The sequence below is a fragment of the Strigops habroptila genome, chromosome 10, assembly GCF_004027225.2.
Source record: "Strigops habroptila isolate Jane chromosome 10, bStrHab1.2.pri, whole genome shotgun sequence".
NCBI lineage: Eukaryota > Metazoa > Chordata > Aves > Psittaciformes > Psittacidae > Strigops > Strigops habroptila.
Window position 1 is genome coordinate 13,920,868 of NC_046359.1, and position 18,602 is coordinate 13,939,469.

An 18,602-nucleotide genomic window follows, 5' to 3' on the forward strand; every position below is an offset into this window, starting at 1 on the left:
CTACTGCTGCAGACCTCTCTAGTCCTGCCTTCAGTTACGGGTGGTTTTATACCAATTGTCCCCTGCTATTTTCCAAGAAACACCCTCAGGTACAGCAGGGCATGGTGACACTGCAGTGGGACCACAGGAGTACCACTAAGGGCAATGGGAGAAGGCAGCAGGGACAACCCAGCTGCCACTGGAACCCTCAGTGGGGATAATGCGCGAGCAAGGCAGCTCCCAAATGTAATCCCCAGCATAGCACTGAGATGGGGAAAACCACTGCATCTGCCTGGTTTTCTTCATACATCAGCAAGGCTCCTGTACGTCTCCCTCGGACAGGGCACCATGCATGGCACAGCATGGCGAGAAGGCGCACTCAGAAGGAGCTCCTTGCTCATTTTTGAAGCTCTTGTGTGATGGTAGGCATGTCAGCAGTGCTATTTCTGTGGCTCTCTTCCCAGTGGATGCACAGCCCAGGCTCTGCTCCCTTGTAGCTCCGTCACCGCCTAGCCCTGAGAGCAGCCAGCGGAGCCAAAGGAAGCTGGAGAAGCTCTAACTGGTTTTAAAATGAAGCTTAACAGGTTTATGAACACAGCTGTATTCTCGCTCACACCAGGGCACCACAGGGTGTCATGAATGAGTGGTTTAGGGGCACTTAAAGAATCACCATCAAAGCTATTAGCAGAAGTAGTTTTAATGTGAATTTATAAAAGCAACTCTTAACACAGTTCAATGGCAAGGTTCATTCTATTACTTACTACATGCATGAAACATACAAAGGAAAATCGAGTTAGAATCAATTTAGAATGATTTATACGGAGACTGAAGATGCATAAGGATAAAGGAGACCCTCCCATTGAGTCACAAGGTTCAGAGTAGACGCCCTTGCTTTCTAAATCCCTGATGCAGCTTTTGTGTGACTAGGTCCAATCCTGGTCCCAGGCTTGGTCTAGGGTTGCATGTGTAATCCATTAGGATCGCCAAGATATCAGCAAAAGGTGGTCCTAATATGATGTTGTAAAAGGACCAGTTCATCCCATATGGGACTTTTACAGGGCTTTTGACCCAGCAGCAGAGTTCAGTTTTAAGGCGGATCACAATGTCTAGCAGCTGTATAAGGATATTCGCAGTGTAAGGTGGAACACAAGATGGAGTAGTAGTCCATCACTGACCAATTTGATAGTTAAAAAATGAGTCAAGAGGATGTATTACAGTCACAACAGTGACTTTTATTAGAGATCCAAGATGACAACGTTCATACTATAACTGCTATAGGGTAGCTAAATCAATTTACACACACTCGCACAGAGACACAAAGATATATATATGTATATATATGCATAAAGGTATACTAGTTAAAAATTCCCCTTGAATTCAGTGCAATATTCACTTCCAATGTCTCAGCATTTCTACACAGGTGAGGGTTGAGGCTTGAGGAGACAGGAGTCTTCAGCCCAGGCCCCATCACCAGCTTTCAGCAATGGTTCTCTGGACTTTGCAAACTTGAGATTTCATGAGCTCTGAGAGGTGCTCCACTCGGGGGGAGATGCTGGTCTCAGCCTACTGCGCCCCAGGACGGCTCAGAGGGCCTCACTTAGGACCACTGTTTCTAGGGTCGCAAGATGGTTGGCTTTAGTCATCAGCAAATTTCCATCCTAGCCACAGTCTGAGCCGGTGATTACAGTGGTACTGCTCCACTCAGGCTGTGACCAAGGTGAGGATTGTTTGAAGGCTGTGAGGGGATGACTGTTGCTTCCCACCTTGGCCAGGCAACAGGAGTTCCTGGTAGGGTCAAGGGATGTTCACCACCCAATTCATTACACAAAAGCCAAGGCCTGACGGGAATTTCTGAGATCGTAGAGCAGTCCAGAGGAGGGCAGAATGCACACACAGGGTTGCAAAGCATCAACCAGTCCATGTAAAAACTGACAGCTATATTCTGTTTGATCTGAACAGTGATTAAACTAAGTCAGTGTGCTTATGGTAGCTGCATTGGGGACTGCATCCATCTGCTGCACAGGCAGAGGTGCTGTGTATAGCCACTGTCCCCTCACATTAAAGCCATTTTGTTACACTGAGCGGTGGGGGCCAGCATTTTCCATCCTGGGAATCCGTGTCAGCTTGCGCTTTTTCACTTGTGCCGGTTAGGGGAGGCACAGGGCAAGGAGAAGACATTGTTTGCCTGGAACTGTTTCTGGAAATCCATCAGTGCCCCCGTGTGTTGGAGCAGGGGCTGGAGAGGCGGCAGGAGAGCTGAGCCGCGCGCACGGTGTGGGGGGGAAATCAGGCTTATGGCTACCCAAAATGAGACGTTTGTGACCCCTCAGCCCAAGGGTTGGGACTTGATGAGAGTGTCATGCTCATCCAGAGAGGTGGTGTGAGGCCATGGCATTACAGCAACGCTCCCCAGGACAGTCATGTTCCTTGTGTGCGATGCCTTAAATACGGAGTGAGAGAGAGAGAAGGGAACATCCAGAAATGGCTCAGGCGCCACAGGGTGCAGCCGCTTGGCAGGGACCTGGTGCTCAGCCACGCCGTGCCTCGGTGTGGCCAGGCTGGCAGAGGAAGGCCAGCCGCAGAGGCTGCCCTATTTTCTGCATTCATCTCCAAAGCACTTAATTTCCCAAGTGACCACAGCTGCCTAACACGGGGCTGGATTAGGCAAATCCTGTTCTGGCGTTCACTGGAGATGGGTTTTTAGAGCAGATTAATGCAAAATGGAGAAAGGTCCCTGCTGTTGCAGCCGCCTTCACCTCCTTTTGGCAGGCCCCTTGCTGCTACCCATCTTTTTTTCTTGCAGAAGCAGAGCTTAAATCAGCACTCACCCCTGCCGGGGTGCTGCACAAAAAAAGAACTGTTGTTGCAAATGCACCAATTCTGGTGCACAGCAGGACTCTCCAGTTTTAAATGTCCCCTGGCAGGAGCGGGGCTATGCCTGGCTGCCCCTTCGGCAGGGCGACAGGGCAGGATGTCCCACCTTGGCCAGTGCAGGGAGCACCTGGGCTTCAGCACCCCACTGTGGGGCCCAGGGCTGCAAATCTGGGGTCCCGCACCCCACTCTGGCCCGGCCATGGCTTGCCCTGGTGCAGGCGGCAGCAGTGTGGGTGACGGGGGCTGCTGTATGCGCAGGCTGTGCCAGGGCAGCACGGGGGGCCTGCTCCCATGAGACCGTGCCTGGGCTGGGTGCTGCTTCCGAGATACGGCCAGGGGGTTGGCGGGGCTGCAGCGCTTTGGCCTGATTCTATTTTCTTCTATTCTATTCTGTTCTAGTCTAGTCTAGTTCATTCTACCCTATTCTACCCTATTCTACCCTATCCTATCCTATCCTATCCTATCCTATCCTACACTATCTACCCTACCCTATCCTACCTTATCTGCCCTCTCCTATCCTATCTACCCTACCCTATCCTACTCTACCCTACCCTATCCTATCCTACCCCATCCTATTCTATCGTATCCTATCCTATCTACACTACCCTATCCTATCTGCCCTATCCTACTCTATCTACCATATCCCATCCTATCCTATCCTATTCTATTCTATTCTACCCTATCCTATCCTACCCTACCTATTCTATCGTATCCTATCGTATCCTATCCTATCCTATCCACACTACCCTATCCTATCTGCTCTCTCCTACTCTATCTACCATATCCTATCCTATCCTATCCTGTCCTGCCTTAATCTACCATACCCTATGTTCACCCAGTTCCACCGCACTCACGTTCTCTCTCCCCCCGCGGCATCCCCGCATGACGCGCGGGGCGGTGCCGGTCGGGCAGGGGGCGGCACGCCGCGATTGGCGCGGGGCGGGGCCGGGCGCCGCTGTTTGGATTTAAACGTTGCAGCGGGAGGGGGCGGGCTCGGCCGTTCCCGTTTCCCCCGTTTTCCCCGTTCCCGGCTCCGCCATGGTGGTGCCGGCGCGGCGCGTGAAGACGGAGTACATGAAGCGCTTCAAGGAGCCCAAGTGGGAGTCGTGCGGCGCCTGCTACCTGGAGCTGCTGCGCTACCGGCTCAGCCGCCGCCTCCTGGAGCAGGCGCACCGGCCCTGGCTGTGGGACGGCTGGGAGGACGACAGCGGCAGCGGCGGCGGCAGCAGCACCGCCGGCTCCCCCTCGCCGCCCGCCGCCAGCAGCCCCGCGGCCGCGCAGGAGGAGGAGGCGGCGGCGGCACCGGCGCCGAGCGAGGCGGAACGGGCCAGCCCCGGTCGGGAGCGGGGTCATGGCGGCGGTGAGTGGGGGGGTCTGTGTGTGGCGGGGCTGCGGTCCGAGCCCCAGCGGGGCCGCGCTGCTCGCCGGAGCCAGGCGGGCCGTGCCCGGCCTGAGCGGGGCTCATCAAAGATGGCTCCGGCGGCCCTGCCGCGGCGGGGGTGCTGCTCCCCCGTCCCGGGGTGACCGCCCCGGGGGTGTCCGCAGGGCCGGGCCCGGCGGGAGGACGGTGGTGCGGCAGGGCCAGCGCTGAGGGCAGCGGGGCTGTGCCAGACAGCTGCGGGGCACGGCTTGGTACCCTCCGAGCGAGGAGCGGGGAAAGCCGGACCGGGCAGGGCTCGGGGACACGTCGGGACAGCACCGGTGGCTGTCCCGAAGGAAGGCACAGAAGGGAGTGCTGTGAATGGGATCCGTGCTGTAGGCCTGCGGAGAAGCGATAGCTGCGGCATCGGAGGTGTTTCTTTAAAGAGCCAAGCGGTGGTAACTCATCCTGAGTCACAGCCACTGATGTAAACTGTTGCCATGGGAGCGGAGCATCTCTGCAATTATATAAGCTGTTTCTCTGGCAAAAGCAGCGGCAAGTTGGACTGTTTGCCAGTGATGGGCACTTAACACGGTTGCTGTCCTGGATCTGCGCACATAATCTATCTCAGCTGAACACTTGGTTCTTAGTTCTGCCCGAGGTTTGGCCTCGGGTTTGCAGCTCGGTGCAGACAACTCTGTAGGCCTGAGCAGATGCAGAGCTGCTGATGTCTTCCTCTCTTCTAGCACATCTTGCCTTTTGGTATCTCAGGAATTAACTATACAGAGTGGGTAGACAGGTAATGACACTGTCAAGCTTCCCAGGCTGGTGGGGTTTTTATCCCATAGCATATGGTCTCTTATATAGTCTCTATATATTGTCTCTATAATGAAAGAAAACTTTATCTGGCAACCATTGATTGGTGTTTTGCAGTGTCTTTTGAATCCTATATGTATCTGTTGTACAGTAGCAAGGAAAGTCCTTGAGAATCGTCCAGTTAAGCCTCATGCTGCCTGCATTTTTTTTCTGGTTAGATGTGGTTGGTTGGAGTGGGGAGATCAGTCGGTTTCAATGTCCCTTGGGGCCTGAGTTTAGCAGAATAACCTGTATTCTGGTATGCAAGACTAAACTGTGTTCATAGTCCTTAAGGATACTGTGTTATACAAAAGCTTTAGCTTTGCTGAAATTACCTGTTGAAGAGGCCTGGTGTTCCAGAGCATGCTGGTGATGTGGGGTTTTGCAGTGAGCTGCACTCCTCATGGCTGGGTGGCCCTGTGGTACCAGCCCCCATACACACATCTGTATGGGGGTGCACACATCTGCTGGCTGCAGGGTACCTGCAGATCTGGCTGCAGTTACTTGGTAGCCTGATTCTGATTGGGTTGGTTTGGCAATGGATAAAAAGCTTGATATTTGTGGATATCCTGCTCATGCAGGCACTTTGCCACTGATGCACCTTTGCCATGGTTGCTGGGAGGGAATGTTCTACTAGGTCCTTGCTGTTTTACACTTATAATGAGAGAAAAAATCTGTGCCTAACCTTCATGTCTTTGCTAGGTAGCTTAGGATAAACAACTTTTAAGCTCTGCAAGTATTCGAGGGCTTTACTAAGTCCTTAGCAAAAGGACCAAAAGCAACCCTGCTTGGGCATCGAGATTTAGTTGAAATTTATTGTTTGTTAGGGTATATACTAATATATAGGCAAGTGACTTGGTATTGGATAATTGTAAGGATGTTTCCTTTGCATAGTGGCTGGCTAATTAAAATGAGATAACATGGAGATACCACCCTGTGAATCTTCCATTGTTCAACTGCCTTTTCTTTTCTGGAAGAACTTAATTATACCCAAGTGCTGTGGGGGTAGCTGAGTGTGCTCATGGTGATGACATCTTTTGTCTTCTGAATCTGAGATCCACCCACATGCTGCAGCATTCTGGTTGTTACCTGGCTACTGCTGCTTCCCTCTGTTCTGTGGGGAACCTGACTTCTGGCTGAGTGGTACTGATAATGCTTGTGGCCAAGTACACCTGGCCAGCACTCATGTTGCCTAGCATGTGTGGTAAAGCCAATTTGTAATGGTGTGTGGCCATGGTTATTTTCCCTCATTAAGATGAGCCTGTGAGTGTTTGTAAATGCTTCTGGTTTGTGTAGAGAAAGCTGATGTATACAGCTTGACTTTAAGGTCTAGTGGTCTTGGTCTAAAGTACGACCAATGTGAACATCTGAGATCACAGGGGACAAACGCATTTTGCCATGGTACTTGTGTGTAAGCTATAGCTGAGTGATCCTAACGTGTGCTCAGTGCCAAATCTGGGCTAATTCCTTCTGGCTCTTCACTTGCAGCAACTGTTCTGTAGAACATGTCCAGGCACAGATGTGCTTTAAACACAATCCAACAAAATCTTGACCTGAATCAACTGGTCTAGTTGACACATCCTCAAAACTGTCAGCAGAACTCAGTGGGCTGGTGAGAGACAGGAGCTCTTGGCAGCTGTGCTGCTGTCAGACCTGTTGCTTGTGAAATGATATCGCTGCACACGCATGTGGGATGAGGGCATCTTTCAGTCCTATTGTTATTTTGCCTTCACCATGTTTGTGCAGAGGTCTTAAACGGCAGTAGTGACAAGCTGCTATCAAAGCAGTTGCCACACAGTAGCTGGAAAGTGACTGATCTGGATTAGTGCAACTCTGCAGAAGATCCAGTTTCAAACTCGTTCCCTGATCTTTTGTCTGCCATTGTGTTGCAGGTGTATTTGCTGGCCCAAGAACATGGGAAGGAGTAGTTTGTGGTGCAGGAAGAGGCAATAGTGTCAGTTTAGGGGTTTATAGTACTGTGATTCAAAGTTGCTCCAATTCTTTTGGTTGGAAACAAGCTTGGCTATTAAGCCAAGCCAGTCATTACTTTCTAAACTCTGCTGCAGATGAAGCTCGTGTGAATCTATATTGGCTTTGAGCTGCTGTGTGGCTGGTCGCTCCGATACTGCTTCATATAAGATTTCTTGAAGCAATGATGTTGAATTCTTTCAGCTGTAGTAACTACTTTCTACCAAACTGTAGTCTGTTCATACCCAAAACTGAGTATGTGCCCCCTTCAAGAGGCCTTGGAGACCTGGCTTGTTTGGAGAGAGGTGTTGTACTAAAGCAGGAAGCTCTGAGTTCTGCCCATGGCAGTTTAAGCACAAAGTGCTTCTCCTGAGCCTGAGGTGGTGCTGTAAGGAGCAAACCTCTCTATTGAAGTAATATTGAAATATAGTATTACTTCAATAGAGATTAGACCTGTGCGTCTAATATGAAGGTTGTTGATGCTTCTAGTAAGTCAGCAGGGCCTTTGAAATGGGCCTTAGAGCAAGCAGTACTGCGGGAGGGAGGGAAGCTCCACTGGAGCTTTTTGTGCTTGAGCCCTGGAGGGGGGGAGCTCCTGTGTGAACTGGGCACTGCAGTGGGGTTTAAATGACCTCTTCTGGGCAGGAGCTTTCAACAGCCATATTGGTTGGGCCTGGCAGCCTTGTTCTGCTTGCTAAGCACTTAATCCCCTCCTGTACAGCGTGCTCTGCTTAGCATCCATGATGCAGTTTTAGACGTTCCTAGCTTTTTCCCTCTCCTGTCTAATCCCTGTAATGCTGCTGCCAGTCAGTTCAGAGTTTCCTGTGTCTGCTGGAGCTGGCACACTGCATGGGAAGGAGGACATGGGGAGGTGTTGCTGGTGTTTGGGCTCCCTGAGCAGCTGGGTCTAACTCCTTCCCTGCTATCAGCTGCTGCTTTTCTACCTTCCTGTGAAGAGGGGTGCCTAACAAAATGCCTTGGATATAAACTATAGCTTTAAATAAAAGGCTCAACTGTTAGAGATACCTGCCTTGTGCCTTCAACTGAGTTCTGTATAAATGTACTGTAGGAGTGAATTAATTGAAATACCTGCTGTAATAGCAGCTGCTTATAAGGTGCTATAGTATGCTCTGGCATACAGCATTTACTGTAAAACTGTGCACAGGACTCTGCATGCCATTTATCCATATGCTTTTATTGCTATTTTGGGACAAGCTGGCTCAGTCATTTCTGTATCAGCTGGAATTATATCCTAGTGAGCAGCATCCCCCAGGCATGGCTGTTGCCTTGAAATAGTATCTTAGAGCTGGAGTTTCCATGCAATTGCAGAGTCCCCACTTCTCTGTATCTTTTAAGTCTCTAAATGCCACCTCTGCTGCTCATGAACTCCATGTTGCTCCATCCTTCTTTGCAGAGAAGGAAAATGCCATTTTTCTCTTGAACAGAGGATGGAACAGCTTCCCAAAATAAAAGCACTCCTGTTTCAGAACTGGCAGTAGTATGTCCCCCTGCAGTGTTTTATTTTCTCAAAACAGTGCTTCCTTCTGATAATGGACTTAGCCAGTCCCTTATTAGGAGTGGGCTGGGTAGAGAGTTGTGTGGATAATATTTTGTAAAGGGATAGCTCTGTGCTGCCTGTTCTAGCTGTGATGAATGAGCTGCCTTGTTAGAGGTGAAGCTGTGTGTCCCAGGGCACACTATGCAGAGCAGGTATTTTACCACATTGAGGTCACTGTTGCTTATTTTTTATCCAGCCTTGGCTATAATGACTGAAACTATGTGTACCCAATGCTTAGATACGTGAAATTCTTATGGCTATTTTTTGTTCTCACTCTGTCACTCCTTTGGCCTTGACTACTGTTCTTGGTTGCTTTGTGGGGACAGTTAAGTGAATTCTTAACATACAGCTCTAAATACTTTCATGTTGCTGGCTACTTTTACCCAAATACTCAGCTGTACTGCAGTATCATCCGTAGTGGAATGCTGCACCTGCACAGCTTGGAAGACCTGTGTGCACAGGCCAGCCTGAACAGGGCCCAGCACCAGGGCCTCTGTGCTGGCTGGCAGCAAGTAGATGTGCTGGCAAGACTTGGGGCTAGTGAGAGGGAGCATGAGGCTCGCCTTATGGGCATGCTGGGGCATGTGGCAAGTCTTCATGGCTTTACCCTACAAGCACAAGCAGCAGTGTCCCATTGGGCATGTACTTGCTTGACTAGCTAAACCATAGCAGTTGGCAAGAATGATTGCTATTTTGTCACAGGATTGGCAAGACCTTCTGCTTTCAGTGAAGACCCTGAAATTTGTACTAGTTGTTTGTGATCATCCTCTCAGTATGTAAGCAAGCCTTAGATGAACTCCTGTCAGTGGAGGAATTCCCTCTGTACATACATGCTGGTGGTGGCTGAACATGCTGATACAGAGGTAGCTTGCAGCTGGTCCCTACCACAACCAGAAGTAGATGGTGTGGCAGAAAACTTGCAAGTTCAGCATGTTTGTCAGCAGAGTTTGAATGTGTCACTGAGTGTGGCTGGCAGAAGGCAGCATCTAATGTACAAAGGTGGACACTTGAAGGGAAGCCCTTACTAGTGGACTGCTATGCTGTTAGGGTAATAAAAGGCATCACTGGCCTAAAAGTCACAGAGACTTCAGATCAATGTCTGCTGCTGCCCACAATGCTTAGGGGTTATGTTCAATGTCTACTGTAAACCTCCAGCTTGTCCGCACTACTGTTGAAGATTAGGAGGATGGAGAACTAAAACGGGGATCTCTGTACTTACTTTTTTCCAAAGTCATATTTCCCAGTATGCTGTAAGTACTATATTGATTAGAGTTACAGAATCAAATCATTTAGGTTCGAAAAGATCTTTAAGATCAAGTCCAGCCATTAGCCTGGCACTGCCAAGTCCACCATTAAACAATGTCCTTAAGTGCTACATCTACACTTCTTTTTTAATAGCTCCAGGGATGGTGACTCCACCACTTCCCTGGACGGCCTGTTCCCTTTCCTTGATAACCCTTTTGGTGAAGAAATTTTTTCTAATATTCAACCTAAACTGCTCCTGGCGCAACTTGAGGCCATTTCCTCTTGTCCTACCACTTCTTACTTGAGAGATAAGACTAACCCTCACCTCACTACAACCTCCTTTCAGGTAATTGTAGAGGGTGACAGGGTCCCCTGAGCCTTCTCTTCTCCAGGCTGAACAACCCCAGGACCCTCAGCTGCTCCTTATAAGACTTGTGCTCCAGACCCTTCACCAGCTTCGTTGCCCTTCTCTGGACCCACTCCAGCACCTCAATGTCTGTCTTGTAGTGAGGGGCCCAGAACTGAACACAGGATTGGAGCTGCAGCCTCACCAGTGCTGAGTACAGGACGATGATCAGTGCCCTGGCCCTGCTGGCCACACTATTGCTGATACAGGCCACGATGCTGTTGGCCTCTTGGCCACCTGGGCATGCTGCTGGCTCATGTTCAGCAACTGCTTACCAACAGCTCCTGGTCCTTTTTCTCTGCACAGCTTTCCAGCCACTCTTGCCTAAGCCTGTGATGTTGCAGGGGGTTGTTGTGACCCAAGTGCAGGACCTGGCACTGAGTCATGTTGAACCACTGGCCACAACCCATCCATCCAGCCTGTCCAGATCCCTCTGTAGAGCCTTTCTATCCTCCAGCAGATCAACACTCCCACCCAACTTGGTGTCATCTGCAAACTTGCTGAGGGTGTACTTGATCCCCTTGTCCAGCACATTACGATAATTAGTTTAGATTAGTAGTAAAAGACTAGTTCAAGACCTCTTGTTACCATTTGTAACACCTTACACACCTCAAAGGTGGGAAAAATCTTTGGCCATTCTTTTCCAGTAACTTTTTATCCATAGGCATTCACTTGACTCTATTTACTGATGTCAAAAACCAGACTTGTTCAAAGCAACTTAACTTTACTGTAAGGCATGACTTTCTTACCAGCCTCTCTCTTGCATTTACGAAGTATTGCAGTGCTTCACCAAATATTGGCTTCCTTCATCTGAAGTCTAAGACAGTTTTTTGTATGTAAGTAGTAGTATGCAGGAAATGTCAAGAACTGCTGGCTGTGAGGCACCACAAATGGGAAAACCAGTTCCTCCATAGCTCTAGCTCTATAAAGCAAGAAGATGACATTTTGTTTCCCTGTGATTTTTATTAATTAGTGTCTTATATAATCCTAATTTGGCCTTTAGTGTTGGTCTATGTCTGCAAAGATGAGATGATACAGACTTTAAATTCTTCCTTGCAAACTCTGCTTACCCAATGCCTGGAGGACAAATGCTGGACCCTTGTTATGGAAAGTTTAAAAAGCACATGTGGGGAAAATCAGCCTTGGAGAGCACTGCCTGTGGAGTGTGATGCTTTAAATGTAAAACACACATCACAGAACAGATAGCATGGGTGATGTCTACCACTTTGTAAATCTTTGCTTCATATTCCCCTCTCCTCCATAAGCAGAAAACCACAATCAAGATGTATGTATAGTCAGGGCACTTGAAAACAAATCACTTTTCTTTCAGTGGAAGCTTAAAATAGAGGGATTTAATATTGCACATGCTCTTATTAGACTTCATTGCTGGCTGGCTGGCAGCATCTCCATGGCATTCAGCAGTCCATATGTCTGCTGTCTGAAAGATGGAAGGATGAGATAGCGAAGACTGAAGATCACTGGAAACAGTTTTTGAATACTGCCTGGAGCTATTGGTTATCTGTGGCCTTGCTAGTGAAAGGCATGTTTGAGTATGTGAAAGCTGATGTACAGAGGGACGGGCTTAGAAATACTGAAGTCTCTAAAGAAAGGGTGAAGGCATGTAAGCAAGGTATACCTCTGTGGCTAAGGAAATAATGACTTCTGCAATTCTAAACCCAGCAGTTTCAATGACATATTGAGAGGCTGTGCAAATCATACCTTAATATGTTATCATTGGGAGCTTAAAGCATAAACTTTTTCTTTCTTTAGAGAAAGAAAGAGAAGATAAAGAAAAGCAACAGAAGGAAGAGCAAGAAAAAACTGTAGAACACACTTCTGCAAAGGAAGCAGACAAAACCAGCCGTCCGGGACGACGTCCAAGTCAAAGTGCCTTGTCCAGCCGGAATGATCGCAGATCAGCCAAAAGCCCTCAAAAGACAGATGCACCAAAGGAGAATAAACATCCATTTGCTCTGTATGGGTGGGGAGAAAGACAGACAGATACTGGAAGCCAGAAAACTCACAATGTCTGTGCTTCTGCTTCAGCAAATGAAGTAAGTAAAAGCTTCTGTTTTGTTAAAGGGCAGTGTGTACTTAGTGCCTGGATAAGACACATATCTAATATTGAGGTAAAACTTCTCAGGGATGCCTCTGAGTGCATGGAAATCCTAGCAATAAATTATAAAAAAATTAAGAATTATAACAATGAACCTGAGGAGGTTTGACATGTCTGACTCAAATAGCTCTTAACTGTTAATTTGGGTTTGAAACTTCCCATGTTTGACTAATACTTGCAAGTTCTGATTAAAACTTGGCTATCTTGTTTCTGGCTGTTACAGTGCTACCAGCAAAACTGGCTGTTATAAATGTATTTCTGCATTCTGAACTTCATGAAAACAAGAGAAAAGCAGCAGCAGGCAGTTAGCACCAGGCATCCCACAGCAGGCAGGTATATACACACTGGGGTAGCACACGTGCTGTGGAAGAGTGACTTTTGCTGGGGCACTTCTGAGGAATAGGAGCCTCACTGGGGAGGAACAAATGCTTTGCTGCTGAAATGCCTGCCTAGCAGCCTGCTTCAGCAGGTTGCTAGCAGGGAACTTCTTGCAGACAGTAGAACAGTCTCTGAGATGGCTGATGGATTGCAGGGTTGATATAAATATTGGCAAAATAGCACAGATAAAATTCATATGGTCATGGACAGCACCAGGATTCTGCTATGGTGGGGTATGTTTCCTGGCTTAGCAAGAAACACTAAAGTTGGAGTGTTGCAGCAGGTCCATTTCTTTCTTTTCTGTAGCTCTCCTAGTCTGGTAAAACCTAGCCATTGCTGTATCCCTGCCAGAATCTTGTCTTTATCACTAATATAGAGTCTGAGTCTATGACCTGAGATATCAGAAGATGAAGGTGGATGGTGTTCTTGATCTGTGAGATAGAGCTGATGGGCTTCTGATGGGCTGTTTGGGAAGGGGTTTGAAGCATAGTGTTTTCCTTTCTGGACACTTCTGATACACTTCCAATTATGTAGTGCTTTGTTGCTAAGGATGTTTCTTTAAGTGGGAACTGACTACTTACTGCCTCAGCTAGGTACCCTTCCCTTAATGTTTGAAAGTTCTTACATTCTCCTAACTGAGATAGGACATAGTTTTAAATCTGTAGATGGAAGCCAGCAAATGTAGAAGCTGGCTCTTAAATTTAGGGGAAATATGATAATTAATATAAACATGTATGTAGGTGTGCCTGCAGCACATTGTCAAAATTATGTTCTTCAGTGTCTTGGGACTGGTCTTACTATTTTGGCTTAGGCTTGAAGGGATGCTTTGGGTATATTGAGGGATGTTTAAGAAATTAAAATGGTAGAAATGGGAAACTTGAGGGTTTTAGAATACGTAAGAGTAAGACTGAGAAACATTAAAGGCTTTTGGAATTGTTTAATAGTGTGAAGTGGGAAAGATAACGCAGAACAGAATTGGAGTACAGAATTTCAATCAAATTCTGTACTCCTGTTAGGTACACATTACAGAAGAAAATATTATCTCCCTAGCAACCCCTGTTTATTCAGGATCGGGACTGGGACAAATACAAAGTCATCCTCAGCTTCCCTGGGGGTGTTCTGAGGCTGTTTTCCTGCTGTAATACTAACTCTGGTCTTCTAGATTCACGAATCTGCTCTCCGAGCAAAGAACAGGAGACAAGTGGAGAAAAGGAAGCTTTCTCAGAGGCGGGTACGATCAGCAGAAGCAGAGAAAGCCTGGCGAATAAAGCCCTCCCCTCCAGATAACCCTTGGATGACAGAGTACATGAGATGCTACTCAGCAAGAGCTCTGTGAATCTGGATTCCCTTAGGCATCCTCAAAAGAAGTTACGCATATCAGGACACTGGTGCAAGGAACCAAACTACTTATGCAAGGTTTTTATAGGGAGTTTCCAGCTGTTGAAGTATTTGTTATGATGTTTTTATCTTGGCTACCTACCTCACAGTGGGGTGCATTGTTGGAGCCATAGCATTTGAAGAGGCTTTTAGCTAGAGCTACCCAAACTTTTAACCAGTTCCCCTTTTGGGAATTTTTCTAATGCTTCAGTTGACTTGTTTTGGGGTGGGAGGGGGAACCTTAGCATACAGGGAGTCAAACACTCTTTTGATCTTGGTTACAAATAATCTGTTGTCCCTTATTTTAAAAGTTCAAGTTGCAGGGAGGTGGTGCTGGGGAAAGGTGTGATGGAGGTGCCTTTGCATTTATAGTACTATTTGATTTAATACTTCTACCAAAATAAGTATATTGAGACAGGTAACAGGAAAGCCAGTGGGTCTGGTAAACAGCACTAATAAATGTAGATGCTTTAGGCAGGCAAATACTAAGTATTGTCTGTACATAGAAACTTTCAAAAAAACCTTGTTTGATTAGTGGATCTGCTGACTCTTATTGCTGTTTCTAAGGTCATTAGAATAAACTACTAATTTTCAGGGCAAGAAACAGCTACAGGATTGCTTTGCTGTCGCTGTACCTGTTGTACCAAATAATGGATGTAGACAATCATGATCTGCTAGGTGCTGCTCAAGAAGCAGTTGCTTGTTCTACCAGTATGAAGTTGTACCACTGTATTAAGCTCATGGTCACACTTACTCTGTGCTTAATCATGTAAATGTGTTTATTGAAGGAGAGGGCTGGCTCCTGCCTAGTGAAGTTTATTTTTAACACTTAAGAGTACCTATTATGCTCAGTGGGGATCAGAGTGCAATATGCATTCCATTTGGTGGCATTGTACAAGTATACTGTTAAAGGTTTTAAACTTGGAACTTGGGTTGATAAGACTTGTAGATGAAGTCCTGAGCAGCTTTCTGCCTCTCGAAATTGGTGTGGAACCCTTTGCTATAGGGGTGAGGGGAAGGAGAAGAGGTGTACCCTTTACTAAACAACATACAATGGACTTTGAACACTCACTTCGTAGGTCCTACTTCTACACAGCAAGACAGTCATTGTTTGCAATATCCTCAGTGGGCGCTTTCCCCCTCAAGCTGCTGTGAATTTTTTATTTCAGTTTGATAACTAAGCTTTAGCAGATGATTGCTGTAGTTGTGAGCTTAAAGTTTTGTTCAGATGTGTTGTGTGTTAGTTACATGTGTTGGTTACCTCAGTTTAATTGTCTTGAAGCTTGTGTTTTGCAGACTGAGCACCTTCTCATAGGAAGCACACTTGCACTTCTGCAGCAGATGCCTGCTCTAGTCTTAGCTTCATCCTGCAATCTGTGAGTAAGCAGGATTCTAGAATTGTTACTGCAGCACAGAACTACATGCTTAGTGGAAAGTTTCATTTTAAGTCTCATTGAAAGAAAGTAATCATACAAAGGACCAAGCACTGCTGCCTCCTAGTGTTAATGGCATTCCATCAGTACAGGTTTCATTACTCCTTCATTAATCTTACTAAAGACCTAGAATCCATGAAATTGTAACCTGATTTTTACTTGCCTTTTAAGCATGAAGTTATAAAAATACAGACAACTCTTGTTCAATCTACTTACTAGCAATCTTACGGCTTTTAAGTCTGGGATTGCAAAGTATGATTAAGTATGTTTTATACACAGCAAAAACTACTGTATTCCAACTCTTAAGTAAACCACAGGCTAGAACTTCCTAAAACTGTAGAACAGTGAGCAAAACTGAGGTAAACTATTCCAGAGGATGTCTTTATTCCATATGAGATTCCTTTATTTTCCTTTTGTGCTTTGTTTTCCTCTTTAAATAGCTGCTCTAAATATGCTTAAGTTGCTTCTGCTGCTGTCTCAATTCAGAAATGCACCCTAACTTTGAACAACACTATCAAAGCACTTACTCAGTGGTGTTTAATAGCCTTATTCAATAAAAACTATCTGTTCCAGTTGCCCACAGGCTTTGCAGGCTCTGTGTAAAGCAGAAAGACTGTGTCCCTGGTGCATTCTGTCACATTAAACAGCTTCCTTGACTGTGTGGGACATGCTTTCAAAGACAGCTTCTACAGTTCTCTCTTCCCACTGAGAATGGAGGAGCTGAGATGACTATGTGCCTGCCTCAAGTACCCATTTTTGGATGAGATGGACTTCCCATCAGATGCTGGTCTTTCCAGTAATTATAGAAGGCTTAAATGTCTTCTGCCATGGATACCAGGTACCAAACTTAAAACATCTCAAACAGGCTTGTTCAGGGTGTTCTACAGGGTGTGAGAATCTTCACCAGCACCAAGGCTGCTGTGTACTGAGGATCTAGTTCTTCTCCTTGTTGGGTCAAGAACTGTCCCCATCAAAACCATCTGCTAGAAGACAGTAGTGACACTAATCAGGTCAAGTGAGTCTGTGTCATGCTTTTTCAAATGGTTTGTAGCTAAAACTGATCCTGGGTGCTATGTTGGTACTGTCTTGGTTTACAGAATATAATGCCTGAAGTGAGGGGTAAATGATTCTACGATTCAGGTAGCCTTCCTGTGTTTGGGTGTTATTTGGCTTAAAAAGGCTAGTAGGTTTGCTTAGACAATGTGAAATAGCGTAGTTCTGATACTGCGGAGTTGTACATGCAAAATATTTGGCACGTGCCAGGCTGAAGTCTGAAAAACTGTTATTTTAATGTTTTGACATTAACAAATGACAAGCCAATTGACTTGGAAAGCAGAACTCTTCAAGTGTAAAAGCTTCAACTATATTGCATAGGTTCTTATAGGAGATGGCTGTTTTGCATTGAATTGGACTCACTAAAAACGGAAAACCTAGCGAATGTCACCCAATCCAGTGAGGAAGTTCTGAACTTTGTCTTGCACAGACTCTTGAATTCAGCCAAGTAATGAACACTTCTCACTCCTGTTTTAGAAGTAAAACTGTTCATAAGAACACAGTAAATACTCAGTTGTCCCAAGTCTTCATTAAAATAACTGCTTATTCCTTTTTGTTTCTGAAAGTACTTAGCTAAGTGAAACAAAACTTTTACAATGTGTAATGCTGAAATTTAACTATAGTGTTGTGACAACTAGTGTTTACAATGTGAAATGTTACCATGAAAACTGCGTAAGAATGTCCCTGTGAGCTACAGTAGCATGCCTGTTCAGTCACTGCTGTCACATCTTTGCAACTATAGACTACTGACTTTTTCACTGGAAACCGAGATAGTCCAGGTGACAGCTGAACTTACAGCCAAACTTAACAAAACAGACACATGAATTTCTGGTAAGAATTTTATCCAGGTAGCCAATGCACATTTTAATCAATTTTTTAACATGTATGGAAGTGTATCTGGTTTTGGCTTTTTTTTTTTTTATGGTATAATGCAGTGCCACTGAATGATAAAGGCCTCTCTTGTTTTTTTTTACTGTGATAAGGACCAAATGCTAGCAATCTGAGGGCCTTATGTGTGGTAAACCTGTTCCAGTTTATTTTCCAGCTCAGTTAGTGCACTCAGCAGCAAAGCCATATATGGAGCCTGACTCAACACCTTGACAGTAGCCCCTATAAATTAGGGGGACAAGTGAGTGGGAAGCTGCCTCAGCTCTTGTTAGCACTGAATTCACTTTAAAAACAATAGGAAAATACCATCTAAGCTTGAAGCAATATGTGTTTTTTAAAGTTTTTAAACAGTATTTGTTTTTAATGCTTCTGTATTGTCTATATTTAATAGTGTAGTGTCAACTTGTATATGTGAATAAAATGAGTGACACAAAGCCCTTGGCTGCTTGTACTGGGTATTTTGGGGGGTCTTGGGTTTTCCTCTGCAGGGTGCTTTAGAGTCTGTGTGCAAAATAGGTGAAGGGTTAGATTACAAGTCCAGAGCTGAACTTGTCTGCTCCTCCTAGAACCCTCACACAGATTCATAATACCCTTTCCCTCCTGCATGGCTTTTTCTACTACTAACAAGGGCCTAAAATAGCTGTCTGGATTGCTATGCATGCTGAAGCCTTTGGGAATCTTAATTTAGAACTTTGGAAGAAGAGGGTAACATGGGGGAAAAAACTAGGAAGCTGCATCACTAAGAACAAATATAATCTTGCAAATAGCAAAAGTTAAGTTATTAAAGGATGACTACACTGAAGTTCTATATGCTGCTGGTTCTATAGTAAAAAAAGAGACCTAATGTTTCCATTCTCTGTGGATGTACAATGAATGTATTCCTTTATTATAGGAATATACAATGTAATCAGGCTTTTTTTTTTATAGCATTCATTTCTTAAGGACTGAGGGGAGCTGTGTACTTCTGCGCTATGAGGTAGCTCATTGACCACAAAGAACAGAATAGATAAGTCAACTGTGTATTCAGTCTGAGTTGCCTAAAGTGGACGAACATCTTCCCCTTTGCTTTAGCTTTTAAAAAACATTAACTTCTGAAGCTGTATTATCCAAGT

At 45.9% G+C, this 18,602-nt stretch overlaps 1 protein-coding gene across 2 annotated transcripts; it reads left to right on the forward strand.

The window, feature by feature from the left end:
• Positions 1 to 3,826: 3,826 nt before the first annotated feature.
• CCSAP (centriole, cilia and spindle associated protein) lies at positions 3,827 to 17,924 on the forward strand. Of its 2 annotated transcripts, none has more exons than XR_003993469.1 (3): positions 3,827 to 4,213; positions 12,016 to 12,694; positions 13,902 to 13,989. XR_003993469.1 is itself a non-coding variant. In XM_030499528.1 (3 exons), the coding sequence occupies exons 1-3, from the start codon at positions 3,892 to 3,894 to the stop codon at positions 14,073 to 14,075; spliced, it is 780 nt and encodes a 259-aa protein (XP_030355388.1). In that variant the 5' UTR covers positions 3,840 to 3,891; the 3' UTR covers positions 14,076 to 17,924. The 2 variants fall into 2 exon arrangements, 1 of the variants encoding a protein (XP_030355388.1); XM_030499528.1 differs by having other exon boundaries at positions 3,840 to 4,213; positions 12,016 to 12,299; positions 13,902 to 17,924.
• The last annotated feature ends 678 nt before the right edge of the window (positions 17,925 to 18,602 follow it).